The sequence below is a fragment of the Parasteatoda tepidariorum genome, chromosome 5 (genome assembly GCF_982258835.1).
Source record: "Parasteatoda tepidariorum strain Cologne lab strain chromosome 5, Ptep-v5.0, whole genome shotgun sequence".
Taxonomy (NCBI): Eukaryota; Metazoa; Arthropoda; class Arachnida; order Araneae; family Theridiidae; genus Parasteatoda; species Parasteatoda tepidariorum.
Window position 1 is genome coordinate 119,863,828 of NC_141759.1, and position 18,635 is coordinate 119,882,462.

General features: G+C 26.3%; 1 protein-coding gene across 1 annotated transcript in view; it reads right to left on the reverse strand.

Annotated features, from left to right (window-relative positions):
* Window positions 1–12,849: 12,849 nt before the first annotated feature.
* Window positions 12,850–18,635, reverse strand: part of LOC147810115 (dual specificity testis-specific protein kinase 2-like) — a 63,560-nt gene continuing 57,774 nt past the window's right edge. Inside the window, exons 10-11 of the mRNA XM_087164977.1 lie at window positions 16,082–16,140; window positions 12,850–12,984 (exon numbers count right to left, since the gene is read on the reverse strand). Coding sequence (XP_087021103.1) covers window positions 12,978–12,984; window positions 16,082–16,140 — 66 coding nt within the window. The 3' untranslated portion in view covers window positions 12,850–12,977. The remainder of the gene's footprint in view (window positions 12,985–16,081; window positions 16,141–18,635) is intronic.

Sequence of the window (18,635 nt, forward strand, 5' to 3'; positions counted from 1 at the left end):
TTAAATTTTTTCAAAACAAATTCGCAAAGTTACATACTATTTTAGTAGTTCAAAAATTAATCAAACTTAAAATAAAAGTTTATTATAGATTCATTTGGAGAGCTATTGATTTCAATTAATTGAATGTTAAACTTTGAAAGAACTGTATTAAAACTGTTTTTTCATTAAAACCTTTCAAATAAAAATTATGCTTTATTAGTCTTTTGATGCAATATTCTAGAAAACTCTGCCTCTGTCAAATAATTAATTTTAGAAAAGAATCTGTTCATTATGATTTCCAATCTGTAATCTATTATCTATACTTTTAATAAACTATATTGTCCAAAAAAAAATTTTTTTTGTATAAAAAAGGCAAGTATAAAAAGTTTAGAAAAACATTATAGAAACTTTAATTAGGAACAGTTTTAAGAACATTAAAAAGAAATCTTACAATAAGAAATCTCAATATCTTTAAATTTGACCAAATATATTGGATTGCTTTATATTAACAGGAAAAAAAAAGTCTTACCCGGGCAAAGTCAATTAAATCAATTTTCATCATAAGAACTCTCTTGCTTCTGGTTCATTAACTCTTTGCCAAATATCACTGACTCCAAAGAGTTGCATAGTTTTACTAACATCAACTTCAATGGAGTCAGTTATTTAGCCATATCTTTTTTGATGACTTAAAGGATGATACTTCACAAACTTATTATAAGGAAAAAGTGCTCTAAGACCCAAAACATTTAAGTAATTTAAAATAATTAAATTTGTGTTTTAACTAAGTCAAAGAGCAAGCTGTAAGATATATTTACGAACTTAACATTAAAGAACCATCAGAACTAACTAATAATAAAAATCCTTGCTAAAAAAATCATTATATGTAGAAATACAATTGTAAGAAGAAATATTTAAAGAGCAAGAAAAAAAAGTGCAAGTTCAGTTGCAAAATTACAAGTTTGCAAGCAGGGAATAATTTAATAATTGGATTCATATTGTAAAGAAACTTTATAATACAAGAAACTTTATTTCTAAGCACTAAATTGGTTTATGTAAAGTTTTCGATGTTACCTTTTCTAATGGAAACGAATATTTAGCATATAATAAATCATTTAGGAATGATAATTCTTTGGAAAAGAGTACTTTCATGCTTAGAACATTAACAGGGTTCCCACTCAATCTTTTAAAAAAAATTCAAGGACTTTTCAATGACTTTCAAGGACCTATTCGATATTATTGTTATACGCTAAAGTACATGTCAACCAGATTTTACAATTAGATGACATTATTTTACATGAAGCAGAAATTGTATATTTTTAAATCATAATGCTTATTTGACAACAACAGAAAATTATTTATTAAATTTATCAGCTAATAATACGAATGGTTGATAGTTACATTGCTGTTTCAAATTACTTTAAAAAATTCCAATTGATCAAAAAAAAAAAAACAATCTTCAATTGACACAGGATACTAGCCAACATTTAAAACTAGCATCAGTGAAACTTTTCATGACAAATGAATTAGAATTAATGAAACTGAATGAATGAGTAATGCATATTACATTAAACAAGCATAGTAAATAATTGATAAAGTTTGTGTAATTGCACGGTTTTTAAAATATAAATACTTTTTTTAATATGTTAGATCAAATTTTAGGTTACAGGAAATGTATATACTTAGATAAATTATCAAAATATATCTATTTAACATATCTGTTTCAATTTTAACATCAAATTTTCTATGTTCTTACTTAAGAATATCAGTAATGTATTTTGAACATAATAAAATCTATTGTAGAACAATATTTTACAGATAACTAAGACTTACCAAGCTTTATTTTCAATAAAATATATCTATAAAATGTAAATTTTGTGAATAAGCCTAATTTTCACAAATTGCAATTTGTGTTTCGAAAGGTGCTTAATATAGGACAGATATGTATGATTCTAAAATCATTTTGATGAGAATTGTGGGTGGTAATTTTCAAATCTCTCTTTTGTGAATCGCAATGCTTGATTTGTAAACTACTAGAATAAGAATCGTGAGACATGATTGATAAATAACTTTAATGTGAATCATGATGTGATTTATAAAATACCTTAATACAAATCCTGATGAGTAATTTGCAAATCACTTTAAAGTAATATTCGATATGTGATTCATTGATCACTTTCAGTTAAACCACAATTCATAGAACATTTTATGTGAATTTCTGATCCATAAATCAAGAATCAGTTTAATGTGAATCACGATGTTTATTCATAATCAATGAAACCTGTAGGACTAAACTTTATTTATTAGCAGTAAAAACTGAATGTAAAAATTTGATTGTAAATGATACAAAATTAATTATCCTTCTTACATAAATTAAAAGAACAAATAGGACAACAATATTAACCTGTCATAATAATGAAGTCAACACATTAAACATGTTTCTAAATCAATTAAAACCTATATATCATTAGCAAAACTATAACTAAGAAACCTAAAATTTGCTAGAAATTTCAGCTTTCAAAACATCAGAGATATGAACAACAATCTGGTCTGAAAAATCTAGGAGAGAAAAGTTTTGCATCTTCTTTAACCCCTTTTCACTTCAAGCATTAAAAATTGCATAATTAGAATTTCTATAATTTTCCTTTGAATTTTTTTTTTCATTACTTTTTTGCAAGAAAAATTAGTAGTATTTTTATTTCTAAAAAATCAAGTACTTTTCAAGTACCCTATGGCAGAATTCAAGGACTTTCTGGGGCCCTGATTTTTTTCAACCAAACTCAAGGACTTTCAAGGTTTTTGAAGTACCGTGGGAACCCAGATTAAAAATAATCTGGAAAAAAACTTCATTTTTAGCAACTCACATATTATGAAATTGAATTTCAAGATAAACTGTATTATAAAAAAAAATTGTGAACGGAAATTTAAATATAGTTACTTAAATGAATGATTAATAAGAAAAGCAAAGCTGTAAAATTATAACTTATCCAAAAGAAAATAGTTCATGATAATAATCCAACAGCAAGAAAACATTAAAGTCAGAAATCTAACATTTGTAAGTTTTTACAATGTTGTTTTTCTTCTTCAAATCAACAGAAAATAAAAAGTATACCCTTCAAAGTTTTCAATATCAGAACATTCTGGCTTCCTTTTCATTAACTAATGACTAAATATCACCAATTCCAAGGAGTTTCACAGTTTACTAATATCAATTCAATGGAGTTAGTTATTTAGCCATATACATATATGGCTAAATGATACTTCATACACTTATCCCAAGGAATGATACCACATGAAACATTTAAACTAATCGAAAATAAAAATGTGATTATGCGAATTGACTAAGCCCAAGAGAAAGCTGAAAGATGGAAAAATATATACATATGCATTAGTATATATACATTTATGAACTTAAAAGGTATATATTTTTATAAACTGAAAAAGTCATAGCTGTGTGAGCAAAAAATAATAAACAAAATGAAATAACAAAAAAAGTACTACTCAGTACTTTTAGGTATAGTATAGTAAAAGTACTAAATGAAGAAATGTTTCTACGCAAAAATTAGAGAAGATATTCCACGAAAAGAAAACTAAGAATAAAACCAAGAAAATATTAAAATCAAGTCTGTAGGCTAAATTTGAAAAAAGAGATCAAGAACGCTAGATTAAGTTCTTAGAAAAATATCTCATGGATTATAGCACAAATAAAAACAAAGAATAGATACTTAGAGTGAACCACACATGTACCAGTAAATTAAGATAGCTGCAAATCCAAATGCATTATGACAATCTTGTATTACAAACTGAAATACATTAGTTTCAAAATAGCAACTCAACAACTACAGGCTCAAAAGAAAACTTCCAGTAGCAAGGAAAACAGCAGGTTAATCATATTATGATTCTTTGAATTTTTAAGATCATTTTAATTAAATTAAGATTAAGGAATAACTGAATTATGGAAATGTCATCATTAATGAAAGTCAGAAAAATATAAGTACAATTTGCAAATTCTAGCACAAGGCAATATAATTTAAGAAAAAAAAATTTAATAATTGCTTGCAGATGCCAGAATTGTTTTTACAAGAAGCTAGGAAAACTGCAGGTTCAAAGACTATATTGCAATTTCATTTTTATCTCAAGGCCACAAGCTATAAATTTAAATCAACTAACACCTTAACCATGGAATTTATAATAGGTAGAAAAATATGAAATATAAAAGTTCCAGGCAAATGCTAGAAAGAAATTATGAAAGCAAAGAGAACTTCAGATCAATAGATCATACTACAATTTCTTCATCTGTAGATAATACCAGCTGTAAATTAAAATCAATAAATAATTGAAGCAAAAATTTAAGAAAAGCAAAAAATATTAAATATAAAAATTCCAGGCAAATAATCAAAAAACCACATAGAATTTATTCTTCACCTTCAAAGACCACAAGCTATAAAATTAAAATCAATAAGTACTTCAAACATGAAATTTATGAATGGCAATAATATATGCATGTATATATATATATATATATTAAAGTTCCAGGCAAATTTATAAAAAATTATTCTATACTTACAATATTTTCCCTATGTTAGAAGCACAATGAACATGAAAAGAATAAAATGTATATGTGTGAATAAAATTATGAGTGAATAATTAAGTGTGAGAAAATGTTTAGTTTTGAATAATAAATTAAGAAAAAGATTTAGATAATAAAATAACATAAAAAGATTAAAGCTTTTTATGTTGCAGCCCACTTTCCTGAAACATTTGTATAACCATCTAAAAATGTATAAAAAATTATTCTCTATTTACAATACTTTCCCTATGTTAGAAGCACAATTAACATGAAAAGAATACAATTTATAATCTTAATATACAAGCAATATATAATTTTTTTATTTTATTTCCAATGGCCAAGGTTACAAAAGACCACTCACCACAATGGAGGAACAACAAAATAAACAAACACAAAACAAACGTGGCAAGAAAAGTCCATGACCCCAATATGTCTCTTGCACGCCAGTAACAGTCACACAAAGGGATATCCCCCAGTGCCGGGCAAAGACGAACGTGTTTTGCATCCATCTCTGCTTGAAGGTCACAAAGCATACAGAAAGGCTCTTGAGCAACATGAATTTGATGGAGATGTTAGAGGAGGCAGTCGCGTCCGGTAGTCAGTCGAAACTCACCAACTGCCCTACGTTTCGGCCACGTAGGAAGATTTTTGAGATTATTCCATCAGATCTTACCAGAATTTTTCTCTGTGTATTGGTTTAAAGTGAGAGCCATCATCTTTTTCTTGGTTAGGCGCTTGGCATTAGTGAGAGGGACAGCTTTCTTTGATGTCTGTACTAGCCAAAGTTATAGATCATTTAGCCACAAAGCGTTACCAGGGTGCACCACTAGGAGGTAGATCTACGCTGCACCCCTATATATAAAAATAAGAATTATATATAAAAATATATAAAATAAGAATTATAAAAAACACACTATTGTAAAAATGACAAAAAATTAACACACAATTATCTGCAGATAAATCTTTGTACGCTTACTTTTCAATTAAATGAATTTTTTTAAAAAAGATTTTAATAGTTTATATTTACTCTCTGTCAGTTCAAAGTCATTTGTTTATTTTTCATGATAATAGTCTTTTACTAATAAATACCTTTCCTAATCCATACAACTTTTAATTTTTTCACTTAAAATTATAAATTTCCCCCTGGACTTAAAAATGCAAACATTCAAAGACTTGAAATATAAAAATAGAAAGAAAAAAAAATCAATCTAAAATTAGAGACTGTAAAAAGAAAAGATTAGATATTATAAAAAAGAGAGAACAGGCTGCATAACTAGTAAGCTGTAGCAACACTACAGTAGTCTGTAAAACCAAGGCCAAGTATTAAATAATACATTCCCAAAACATTTACAATAAGTTAAAAAGCTTAAGATAATAGATTTTTTGGAAAAATACTTGATAAAGTAAATAAAAAATTAATAAACCCCAGTAAATTTTATTAAAATCTTTTAGATTTAAAACTAATAATAATATAAAACTGCAATAAATCTTAAAAAAAATATTTTTATCCTTCTAAATTTTTTTATTGTAAAATATGCCTTTACAATTTAGGAAATTTTCTGCAAAATTCATAACATATGAGCATTTTCAGGAAAATGACATAAATATTATTAAAATATCTAAAGCAGAATAGTTATATAAATGTAAAAAGCAAACTGGTATTGTAAATAGGAAATTATAATTAGAGAAGATGAAAAATAAGGTTAAATAAACAACAATAATAATAATAATAATAAGACCCAGTTTAAAATCAGGAAAATACTGTAGAATGGATTAAATTGAAATTAAACAAACCTTTACATGACAAAAATTTACATTAAATACAATTATATTTACATCAACCAACACTGAGCAGGGTGGTCACTTCAATCCAGTTTTAAATTTCCCTGAATTTTTTCAGGTTTTTTCATTTAAACATATTAAAATTTCCAGGTCGTCATGCTTTTTTCTCATAAAGTGTAGGATAGGTAAAAGAAAAATATCCATATTATGAAATATTTTATTTAAAATGTTATATTTTTAATATATCACCAAGAAAAAATAATCGTACTAAATTAATTCGTAAGTAAGATATTGTTTCCTATAATTTGTAACTTAGTAAGATATTGTTTTTTATTTTTTAATGTTTGGATAAATTTCTAAAAAATTAAGACAGATGTGGAGAAAATATCTTTAACTAGTAGAATACATTGTTTTTATTGAATAAAAAATGTTTTAATATAATACATTAAGTAGGTACCAAATGTGAAATAAAGAGTGTTAAAAAAAAAAACCTTGAATAAGTATTGTTTAATATATTTTCATTAAGCAAGAGAAAAGGATTCTAAGCAATTATACCTCAAAATTTTTTTATTTTTACAGTGGCTTCCAAAAGTGCTTGCACACTTATGACTTTTATTGAAATATGGCTCTTTTCACTAATTAAAATGAATATTTCAGAATGGGTATTTAATAAAGAGATGTATAATCTATTCTTAGCAAAACTTCATGGAATATTTTAAAAACAAAGCAAAAGTTTATTTTTAAGAACTGAATAAAAAAAGTAACAAAAATTTTACATTGTACACTTAAATGCTTTAAGATTTCAGAATTAAAATTATTGTCTATCACTTTAATTTGTTTTATTTAATTATTTTCATTTAATTTTCATTTATTTATTTATTTGCAATTTAGTATCAAACTTTTGTTCAAAAAATTATATTTTAATTTTTGCTGGCTAACTCCATAATATTTTCTTTTACCATTTATAAGTGGCTCGTAGTCATAATTATATAACTGACAGCCTTTGAAAGATAATTATTTGTCATCATAAGAGGTAAATCAGTAATGAATATTGCTAAATTAGTCTATTTTGTCCCATTCCATTGTGCAACATGAGGTAAAATGCTTGAAAGAGGTACTTCATATCAGCGTGACCTGAGATTAAAATTATAAAATTTGCGAAAAAATTCATAAATTCAGATTTGAAAGTTGTAAAAATTTCTGCAAAATTTTAAAAAAATATTCTACTTAAATTTCATTTTTGATGAGGCTATACTTTGCAAATTCAATGATAAATAGATTCCTATTGTAGTAATAATGTTTAATCGGAATGGAAACAAACTTAATACATTGGGTTTTGATGTGCATTATAATGCAGAGAGGAACTTAATCCAAAACAGTTGGAACAGTTAAGCATGGTGGTGGTGTCTTTGCATGTTGGTGCAGATCATAAGGATAAGGTAATTAGTCATTTATTGATGGCATAATGAATAAACCTGTTCATTTAAATATTTTAAAATATAATTTACAATTATGAGCCAAAAATTTGGTTATTGTAACTTTGTTTTATATTAAAATTGCTACTGGTAAATTTAATTGGTAAATATTCTAATTATACTAAAAATGAGAATATTTACCAATAGGCAGAGTTTTTTTTAAAGTGTATGACGACTTTCTTAAAAATTAACTTTTGCTTTGTTTTTAAAATATTCCATGCAGTTTTGCCAAGAATAGAGTATATTTTTTATTGATATATATATATATATATATATATATATATATATATATATACAGTGAAACCTCCTGTTATGGCACTCCTGCAAAACGGACGCCTCTCAATACGGACATATTTTTAATTCCCCGGGAATCTTCTATGAATAAACCATTACGTACATTCTCCGCAAAGCGGACACTCCCGTAAACGGACGCGGACAGTCATTTTGATCCTGTAACGTTGTTTTTCATCTCTACAAACCGGACACTACTTTTTCTAAATAAATTGCAAGATAAAAAAATGCAACTTTTCACCATTTTTAAAGCATGTAAATAAAACTTTTTGCCTTATCTATAACTAAAAATATTGTTAAGCTATTTCACCACCGAAAAATCAATCTTTCTTCTGTCACCTTGCCTTATCTTTGTAAAGAAAGCAGAGAAAATGGTACTGCACTCCTGAAATAATTCTGACATCGGCATATTTTGATCTTTTCATCTGGGCCACACAGGTTATGAGACCCCTCAAGTTGAAATGATTTCTCTCAATGCTTCTTCCCCATTGAAAATTTCTTTAATTTTCTTATCAATTTGAAGACTGTATTTAACACAACTGGGGTAAAAAAAAGAGAACAGAAGTATAATCTTTGAGGTGTTTATATAAATGAAACATTTATTCAGACACTTGATAGCTGCTCAATTGTGAATAATCATCTCCATAGGTCCTCATGACTTACAGGTATGCATTACTTTTTCTGTGAATCATGGGAGGTTTATTTTCCAAGAAGGTATTAACCATGTTCCCTATCAAATGATAAGAAGGTGTAAGGGGATGTGAACCTAATAATTGAAACGGACTGAGGACAGTACGCTTCTATTTAGTATCATATGTCTAACTTGAGTATCTATGCTAATAGGAAAATTATATTTATTTATCTGTAGCTACATCCAGAATTATGTATTTATATCAAACTTCTTTATATATTCTTTTTTATCTTTCTTATTGTTTAAATAAATATTCTTGTAGATATTTACAGTATCCTTGTAGATATCATTTAATTATTTCTACATCTTTGAGAATATTCTAAAAACAACTTATGGTGTTAAATTTCGTTACAAGGGTACCCTTCCCGTAAACGGACAACTCTCATAAACGGACAAATTTTTTGGTCCCATGAATGTCCGCTTAACGGAGGTTTCACTGTTTATCCATTCTGAAATATTCATTTTAATTAATAGATAGAGCCCTATTTCATTGAAAGTCATTAGTGTATGAACTTTTTTGAGAGATACTATATTTATATTTCAATAAAAAGCTATTTTGTACTTCATTTTATCTAAACAGTGCTCTTTATAAAATTCATTGATCATATTTTAATTAAATCAGTATCTAAAGTTAAATCAATGTATAGATAATGTAGTTTGTTTGGAATTAGCATTATTATAAGAGATAGTCAGAATACAAAAATGAATGTTGCAAATGCAGAATTGTCAAATTTCTTCTTGCACACTCTATAAAAAAAAGATGATAAAATTCTTTAAATCTTATTCATTTTGCTTTCTTATTTGAAATAAAAATATTTAAAGAATTCTGATCTAACCACATAGTTTTTTAGTTTAAATTAGTTTATTGTTTTTACAACTAGAAAGCTGTCCCTAACAAAGTATCATTCTCCTTCTTTCCAAGAAATACACACGTAGAGCCCAAGCAAAATATTTGCCGAATGCGATAAATTGTAAATTCAGCGAAAGAAATAGTGTTTTGGCTAACATTTTTTCTATAGTTAAGAAAAATATATATTCTCATTGAACATGAAAATTACATAAATATGAGTTTTTTTAATAAATCTTGATTATTTTATTCAATTACAATAATTTCTTATGGATATGTCATATAACTAATTAGAATTATATTAAGTTCAGATAATTTAAGCAACAAAAAAGTAAAGGGAAAAAAAAATATAGATCACATATCTGTTGCTGTATTAAGCAATATCATGCGACAGAACTCTGTCCTTCGATTAACACTTTTTATATTTGGACCTTAAATGTTTGGCTCATTTATTGGCCTGCACATGAATAAAATCCTTTGAGATTTTATGTTAATACATCGTTTAAATTATTTCTTATACATTTCTCAGTCATTGCCAGCTTTTTAAGGTAAAAGGAGAAATAGTTTCAGAAATATCTCTAGATTGCAAACAACATTTACAAATGTTCAACATTTTAATTACTACACATTTCGTATTTTGAATCAAAAATCAAATATTTACCATATGCAGTAGAGAACTAATTAGCCGGTACCTCGGTACCATCATTATCCCCGATGTCTGAATTTCCCGGTTTTCTGGATCAGCCAAAAGTGCCGTTAATCAATGTTTTATCAAACCCAAATTGCAAGAAAAAAACGAAAAGATCTCCTAAATTAAAAAAAAAAACAAAAATGGTAGAAAAACAACATTTAAAAGGATAAAAACATTTGCAAGCTCAGACAAGAAAAACAAGTTTAAAAAATATAAAATTCACATATTTATTTTTTGATAATAATTAAAATCCCCAAATGAACTAATATAAAACAAAACCAATAATTAAAAGAAGCAATATATTTCATACTTAATTATATGGGGGGGAAACGATGAAAAGAAAACTTATTAATCTAAATAAAAAACAACACTTGAAAACTATTGAACGGAAACAACATTTAAAAAAGGCACTAACATAAATATTAAAACCTGGAACAAGGCAGGATATTAAAGGATCAACGGAATTAAAAAAACAAAAAAAAAACTTAATGATAAAATTTATGAATAAAAATAATTAATTTATTGAGTACGAAATTTATCTTGAAAAAAAACCCAAATGTAGTAGAATCAGGAAACCAGAATCAAAATTAAAAAAAAGAAAACTGCTATCTACTTCATAAAATAATCGTCTGCTTTTATTAACAAATAATTATATGCTTAAATTGATGAACAATCTTCTTTTATTTTATTTTTTATAAAAAGACTATTTTTAACGAAAGCAGATGTGATTCCACATTAAGAAACAAACTTGCTAATGATACAGCATTTCTAAAAAATCAGAATTTATTAAAAAAAACAACATTGTTTTGCAAATCGATGTCAAATAGATGAATATAACTGGTGATTATAAAACGTTTTGTTCGTAATCAATAATGCATTATCTGAAATAATAAAACAATTCATCACAATAAATAAAGGATAACTGAGTAACTAAAGTGAATTTAAAATAAATCTCACATGTCAATACTCTTAAGCAGAAGTTTCAAGTTCCTTAACATATTTATCGTTAACATATTTTGCATGTGCAATGCATATTCCCCACCCCCTCATAAACTAAAGAAAAAACCAAAACAGCATTCCACTTGTTTGATTGACGGTCGCTTATCAGAAAAACAACTGACACACAGGAGAAAGTAAAATTATAAAATTTAAATAAAGAAATTTTATAAGAAAATTTAAATAAGAAATTTTTTTTCTGTTGCATGAAATATATAACAGGGTGCATAGACAAATCTTTCAACAAAAAATAAGCACATTTTAAGTACTTTTTAAGCAATAAAAGAATATTAAGCACTATATACATTAACAAAATGCAAAATAGTTTAAAGAGACTTTACATGATCATGATAAAATAACTAAGTTTCTGACAAAAAACAACAACAACTCTTTTCTTGATTATATAAACCACCATAAAAAGATGGAGAGATTTTTCGGTTCGATTTCAGAGGATGGAAAATGAAGCCTGCACTTGGGAATCTTTTGCCAATTGCAGCAGAGTTGTACATAAGAGTGCAAGAATCTCACAGAACCCAGCTCAGTATACGCAAATGCTGACCCGCAAGTATTTCAGCAAACATGTAAAATGATTGTCGCCTTCATACGCTACGGACTGAGGGTACGCCGAAATGCATTATGTTAGATTGAATTGTGAAAACATTGAATAGAACAATGTGGAAACCACGCTTTTGCATACGTGATCGAGATGGTAGCACGTGATTTGCAATCGAGATGGTAAATAAAAAAAAATCTCATTTCCGAAAAGGGAAAATTAAGCACTTTTTAAAAACATCCATTGAAAAAAGCACTTTTAAAAAACAAAAATCGAAACAGGCAAGAAGTAAACTTTTATATATTTAAAAAATTATTTGTTTACTTTCAGATAAGTAAATCTGTCATTACTCACTAGGCTATATGGTTAAATAAGTATTTTTTTATATCCTTATTCAATTGATTTAATGTTATTTTGTTATACATAGTGAATAACAACAGTATTTCTATCTGCTGTCTGAAGTTCACATACACACAAATGATAAGATTATCTTAAAATTCATTTCATTATTCTGTGCAAGAAGAAAGAGAGAAACAATTTTGGAACAGCCTAATATTTATTATATTACCATCTAGATTAATTTAGCCAGTAGTAAAAATGATCAAGAACCAAATTAGGGTACATAGTTTAAATTAACGTAAGTTATGTTAGTACTATGTTAAATCCAATAGAGTTGACAGTTAAGCAATATACTCTTTTGGTCTTATGTTACAAATTAATAACTTACAATTCTTTGTTCGCAGTTTATATAATCTATACAGGGATAGTATTTTGCTTCTGAGTCAATTTTTATTGACATTTCTCCTCAATATACATCTTTCATATTGAGTAATAAAGAAGAAAAGAGTTTAAGAGAGAGTAAAATAGATTTAAAAAAAACCTTTAGGCATTGCAAGTACTCAATAAGTCACAAGTTGTTTACAAGTAGCTTAAAAAAAGGATAATAATAAAATTTATCACCATATATATTTACCATTTGAAAGGAACACATATTTTCCATACTTGGTTTCAAAAGAAGTTGGGGACTAGATGGACTTTTTGAATCTTCCAAAATCTGTTTCACTAGCGTTTTTTTAAATAAGTTTTGTCAATATGGGTCCTCGAATTATGAACTGAAAAAATAGAGAATAAAAAAATTATAGGCATTCAAAATAATAAATGTTTGATTAAAAAATTGGTATTTCTATTTTTTTGTAAGTGTTTAATTTCTTGTAATTATCATTATCACATAAATGATCATTTCAATCAAGTCAATAGGATATGATAGTTTTTTTTTACAGGAAAAATGTTCCTTAAATAATATACTGCGAAAAACTATGACTAGCGGGGCTATTTTTGGACAAAAGTGTTCAAGTATATTGACTAATGTTGATATGGATAGCAATATAATCAATCGTCAGTTTATTTAATACAAAAATAGAAGAAAAAAAAGTTTTGTCATGCAAAATATACCTAAACATATAAGTAAGTTATAAAAGAATATTAAAGATTTAAAAGGTATCAAAAATAAACTGAAATATATAAAAATTGAAATATAAAAAAATATGTTACTTTAAATCAGTAAAAAGTAAGCAACTATTTATTGGTTATGACAAATAATAATAATATCATTTGAAGAAAAGTAATTCAGCCGAGAGTATCTCATTAAAAGATTAAAAAATATATGTATTAAAAAAAATTAACAGAAAGTAGGTAGCGGATTGACAACAATTTTAAATGTTATATATTTAAACAATTGCAAATTTTTACAATTTAAAAATCTCTCTTTTCTATGTTTAAATAAAAGTTCATTTAAGTAAAAACTGCTAATGTGTTGATATTACACATTAGAAAAATTGAATAATATTATTGGAAAACATCTATAATAATTTTTATTTTCTTTTTAGATTTATAACAACAGCTGGTTCAGTTAAGTTTACATGGAGAATATGAAGTATTTACCAGATTTGTAAATGACACATATCTTTATATGCTGTAAGATAAAATAAAAATTATTTCGGGTTTTGAACTGTTTTTAATGCTATTTGTCAAGCAATGGCACAGGGAAACAAAATAACTACTAATGATGAAAATTAAAAAATAATCCTTTGTTAAAAAAAGAAAATAAAACAAGTTTTTAAATACAAAAAGTAAATTTTAAATGAAAATAAATAAAAAGGTCAGTAAAAAAAAGAATCATAATTATGAATCATTTTTAAAAACTATCTTCATTCGATTCTACCTTCAGATGATGAGCATATTTCTGAAACAAAATAATTATCAGAAAACACTTGAGATGGTAAGATAGACATATATAGTACTTTAATCTTTATATATGTATAGTATCTTTATATTTGTACAGTTAATATGCTTTAAATCTTTATATACAAAAAAATATAACATTAAAAAATATCATAAGTTGCTCTATCCACAAGATAGAGGATATAAGTATGTAAATTTAAATTTCTTTAAATATGGTTGAAATATAGCATATTAACTGTAAAGTGCATACTATTCCATATTTTAATGAAATTTTTGTCATCAACTTGTTTATTTCAATTTATAAAGAGACACTATGTATGTGTGAAAAAGACTGTGCCAAAAATCTTTATGTTTCATGGTCTTGTACAACTGAGGAAATTATTCAGCAAAACTCTGAACTTATATAAATAATCTTAATTATTGAGTGTTTGCTTGCAGAAAAGTGTTTATTAATCTTCATTGCAAAAGGTAAATTTATTTCATTTTACTCTTATAGTTACACCTGCAACAAAAAGTTACATTTATACCTTAACAGAAAAATTTAAATTAAGCATGACCAAGTTATGAAATTTTGTATTCAAAAATAGCTTATTAAGATACAGTGAATTACTGACACTAAAAAATTATTTTATATTTTAATAATAGTTAAGTATTGGGGGTGTGACATGTTGCAGGGCTCTTGTTAAATACATTTTCTTGTGCAGAAGAATAAATAGAAATGAATAATCATAAAATATTAAAGAAAATCCCGTAAGTAGGCAGAATATTTACAAAAAGGGACAAAAGCAAGAAGAAAAGCAAAAACAGTGAATGACCGAAATCAAGAGAATGTCGGTTTTCATTGGTGGATACCAACGATCAGATAGTCGCTATGGAGATGTTATATTTCTGGTCCCATTTATGTTGAGATGGAAATTTCGGTGTAGGTTGGAAGTTTATGGAATACTTGACCAATTGAAGATTGATGCTGAAATCAGGGGATGATGAAAATAACACTTAAAAATGAAAACCGGAATATATACTCTGGAGGAGAAAAGTGCTTTGCCCTCTGCACCAAGTGCTCTTTGGCCCAGGCATCCCCTGAACATCTACTGGACTGCCTCGGTCTTTTAAAACAAGACCTTATTGAAAGACCCTTACTTGTTTTAAACTTTTTGAAGGTGAACAATCTCATGGACCTTGTCTAGCTAGGCTAGAAATGGGTATTTGAAAGTAGAAGAAGGAACAAAATATTAAATATACATTTATGTACAGTTAAATATTAAAGCAAAATTATTATTCAAAACAATTTTAAACATACAGTTATACTTCAAAAATATATTTTCAATACTCATGTTCTTAAATCTTATGTTGATGTAAAATTAGCTGAGCACTGTCATCACCTGGACAGGCTGAGCATTGTCATTCCTTTCGTGAATTTGAGAAAACTTTATCAGTAACAAACATAATTTGCAAAATCATTTCATTTACCAAATATTTTTCTTATTGTCATTAATACTTTTCCGCATCATTTTAAAAGATTAAGTCTTTGATTTATTTTGATATATAATTCTATCAATAAAAATAAATTCAACTAATTTTCCAAAATTAGTTGAATGAATTTTTCAAGTATTATAGAGGTATTTAAAAAAATATTTTACATGCTCATTCAGTGCTTCATAAGGCCTCATTGACATGTACTTTTAGAAACCTCATCAAAAGTGAAATTAAAACATGTATACAACACACACCGGGGTTGCAAATTGATATTTAAATGAGTAAAAAATGCTATCAAATCTGAGAAACTACACAAAGGAAGGTGCGAGTAATAAACACCATAACAGGTCTAATTTGAGGCTGAAATTTGCAGGTTTCCTTTAAACAATCATCTTTCAACTCCTTTCAGATTCCTCCTGTAATCAAACCAGTTTTGCTGTTTATTACAAAAATTGAAAAAAGAAAGATTACTAAAGGTTCTGAGACCCATACTCATCTGGGACATGAATTGTATAGTTGCAGTCAAATCTCACTTTTTGGGAACTGATGATCTGAAATATAGATTTTTTTTAAATTTGAAATACAATGAAAAAAATATGACCATGTTTAAAAATATTATTACAATGAAAAATTAATAAAAATACTGTGAAAAGAATTTAAAATTTTTTTTTATCATAACACAACTAACTTTATGAACAGAATAAAAACGAACTTTTAAGACATACAGATATAAACAATAAAAAAAATATATTTTTTAGAAGAAAAATATTGGATTATTTTCTTTCCTTAAAAAAAAAACTATTATTTGAACTGAATTATATCAAGAAATGATTAATAAAGATACATTGAAAGTTTTTTTAACGGATAAAAGTTATACTTATTAACTTCACTGCATCTTAATAAATAATTTATTGAATGCATTAAATAAATTTTACAGTTAGATAAAATAAAGTATTGAATTAATCTTTAATATAAAGTAAAATGAATTAGCATCAGTTAAAACCAGTTAAAAAAATTTTAAAATTAAAAAATAATAATATTTGAAACACTAAAACAAATAATATGCTTAACAGCACTTCTAGTTAATTGATCTGATTTTATAAATATTTATATGAATTACTAAAAATATTTACAGCAGGTAATGTATATTTCACATTAATTATGTAGTATACAAAACAAGTTCTAATTCTGTAATATTAGAAGAAAAAATTTATCACAGAATTAAAAACTTAGAAAAGAAAATAATTTAGTTCTCATATTTATCAAGAATCCAACTAGTTCTTATAATTACTGTTGTTTAAATCTATGTTGCAAATTGAATGATAAAAATGCATAGTAAATAATCGGTATAAGAGAGAGTTCTGAGCACAGGTTTTCTATGCTTAGATTAGGAATGAAAATTTACCTTTTAGAAAGAAAAGACTCAGAAACAATCTTATGGCTATGAAAAGGTGGTGGAATTTTAGTTGAATCATTCTAAAAAACAATTCGTTTTGCATCCTACATCTTCATCATACTGAAAATTGAAAATATTCCTGAATAATTTATGTTAATTAAAATTAAGTTATTTAAAAACAAGCATTAGTTTCAGATATTAAAGAATAAATAGGTACTTTTAGTATCAAGCACTTCTGATATGTTTCTTCTTCTTAAAGATAATGAAAATCTGACACATTGTTATACTTGGAAAAAAAAAGAGAGATAATTCTTGTAAAATCATTCAAGTGAAACCAAGCATAATTAAGTATCAAGATTAAATTAGCCAGTGGTCAAAATGAACCAAATTAGGGTACACAGTTTAAATAACATAAGTTATGTTAGTACTATCCGGTGTGGCAGAATTTTTTTCAGGCTTTCTGAGACATACCTCTTTAATACTAATATGATATTTAACAATATCATATAGATATTTAACAACAACAAATATACAAGATATTTAACAATAACAAATGTACAGACTTCAAAAAAAAAAAAATAACTGTAACTTCAAAAAAGTTAAATTAATTAAATATATATATGAAAATTGGAGCAAATAAAATAATTTTTTTAATTGAATATGTGATTTTTCTCATTCTAATATTATAAGCGATATTCTAGCCCTTTGTAGAAAGATAACACACTAATATTTCCTTTTTCGCACTTTATAATTCATAATCGCATTAAAAAAATAAAATCTGTAGCAGTAACTACCGATAAAAAAGATAGACGACGAAATCATGCGAATCGGACTCTTCAAAAAGGGGTTACTAAACGCGTGTTTTCATTTTGAGATTTAGTTGTTGGGACGGATTTTAAAAACTATGTGGAAATCAATAGTAATAACTGCATGAAAAATTGGAATGAACATTTCCACAGAAAAGATAATCAAAATTTTTACTTCATCATTCTTTATCTTTCATTATTCTCCAATTAGAATAGAAAAATCACAAGTATTTTTTTCCCCACTCCAAAATGCCCAAAGGAAAAATACTTCTGCAAGAACTCAGTAACGTTCTGCAACAATGTCGCCACAATTCTGGCTCACTACACTGCTTCATTCAAAAAGCAGCACAAAGAAAAAGTAACGACTAATTTTAGTTTTGTACAACTACTTATAGCGTGCTACATCAGACTACTGGTTTATAGGCATAAAATGGAAAAAATTAAAGAGGTTACCCTCTTCTCGCTTTGTCTATTAACTCATGGCAGAGGAAGAATAAAAGTTTTTCCTATTTTCATGCCCGTTTTGCATTAATCCTACAAAATATTATATAAATTGTCACAAGAATTGTGGTAATAAGTAATAGGATTATATAACAAATATTATCTCATAAGTAATTTTTCAGCTAGCTTTAAAACATGACTATTTCATGAATGACTAATGTAACAAAGAAAAAAGAACTTCTACACAAATACTTTTCAGCAGTAAATACAAGACTTAAGAAACAATCGATAACAAATTAAAATATTTTTTAAATACTGCTTTATGGGAGAAAAAAGCATCAAATATAAAGCTACATAATAAAGCTACATAATAATTTACAGCAGTTTTTGAAACATAATTCAT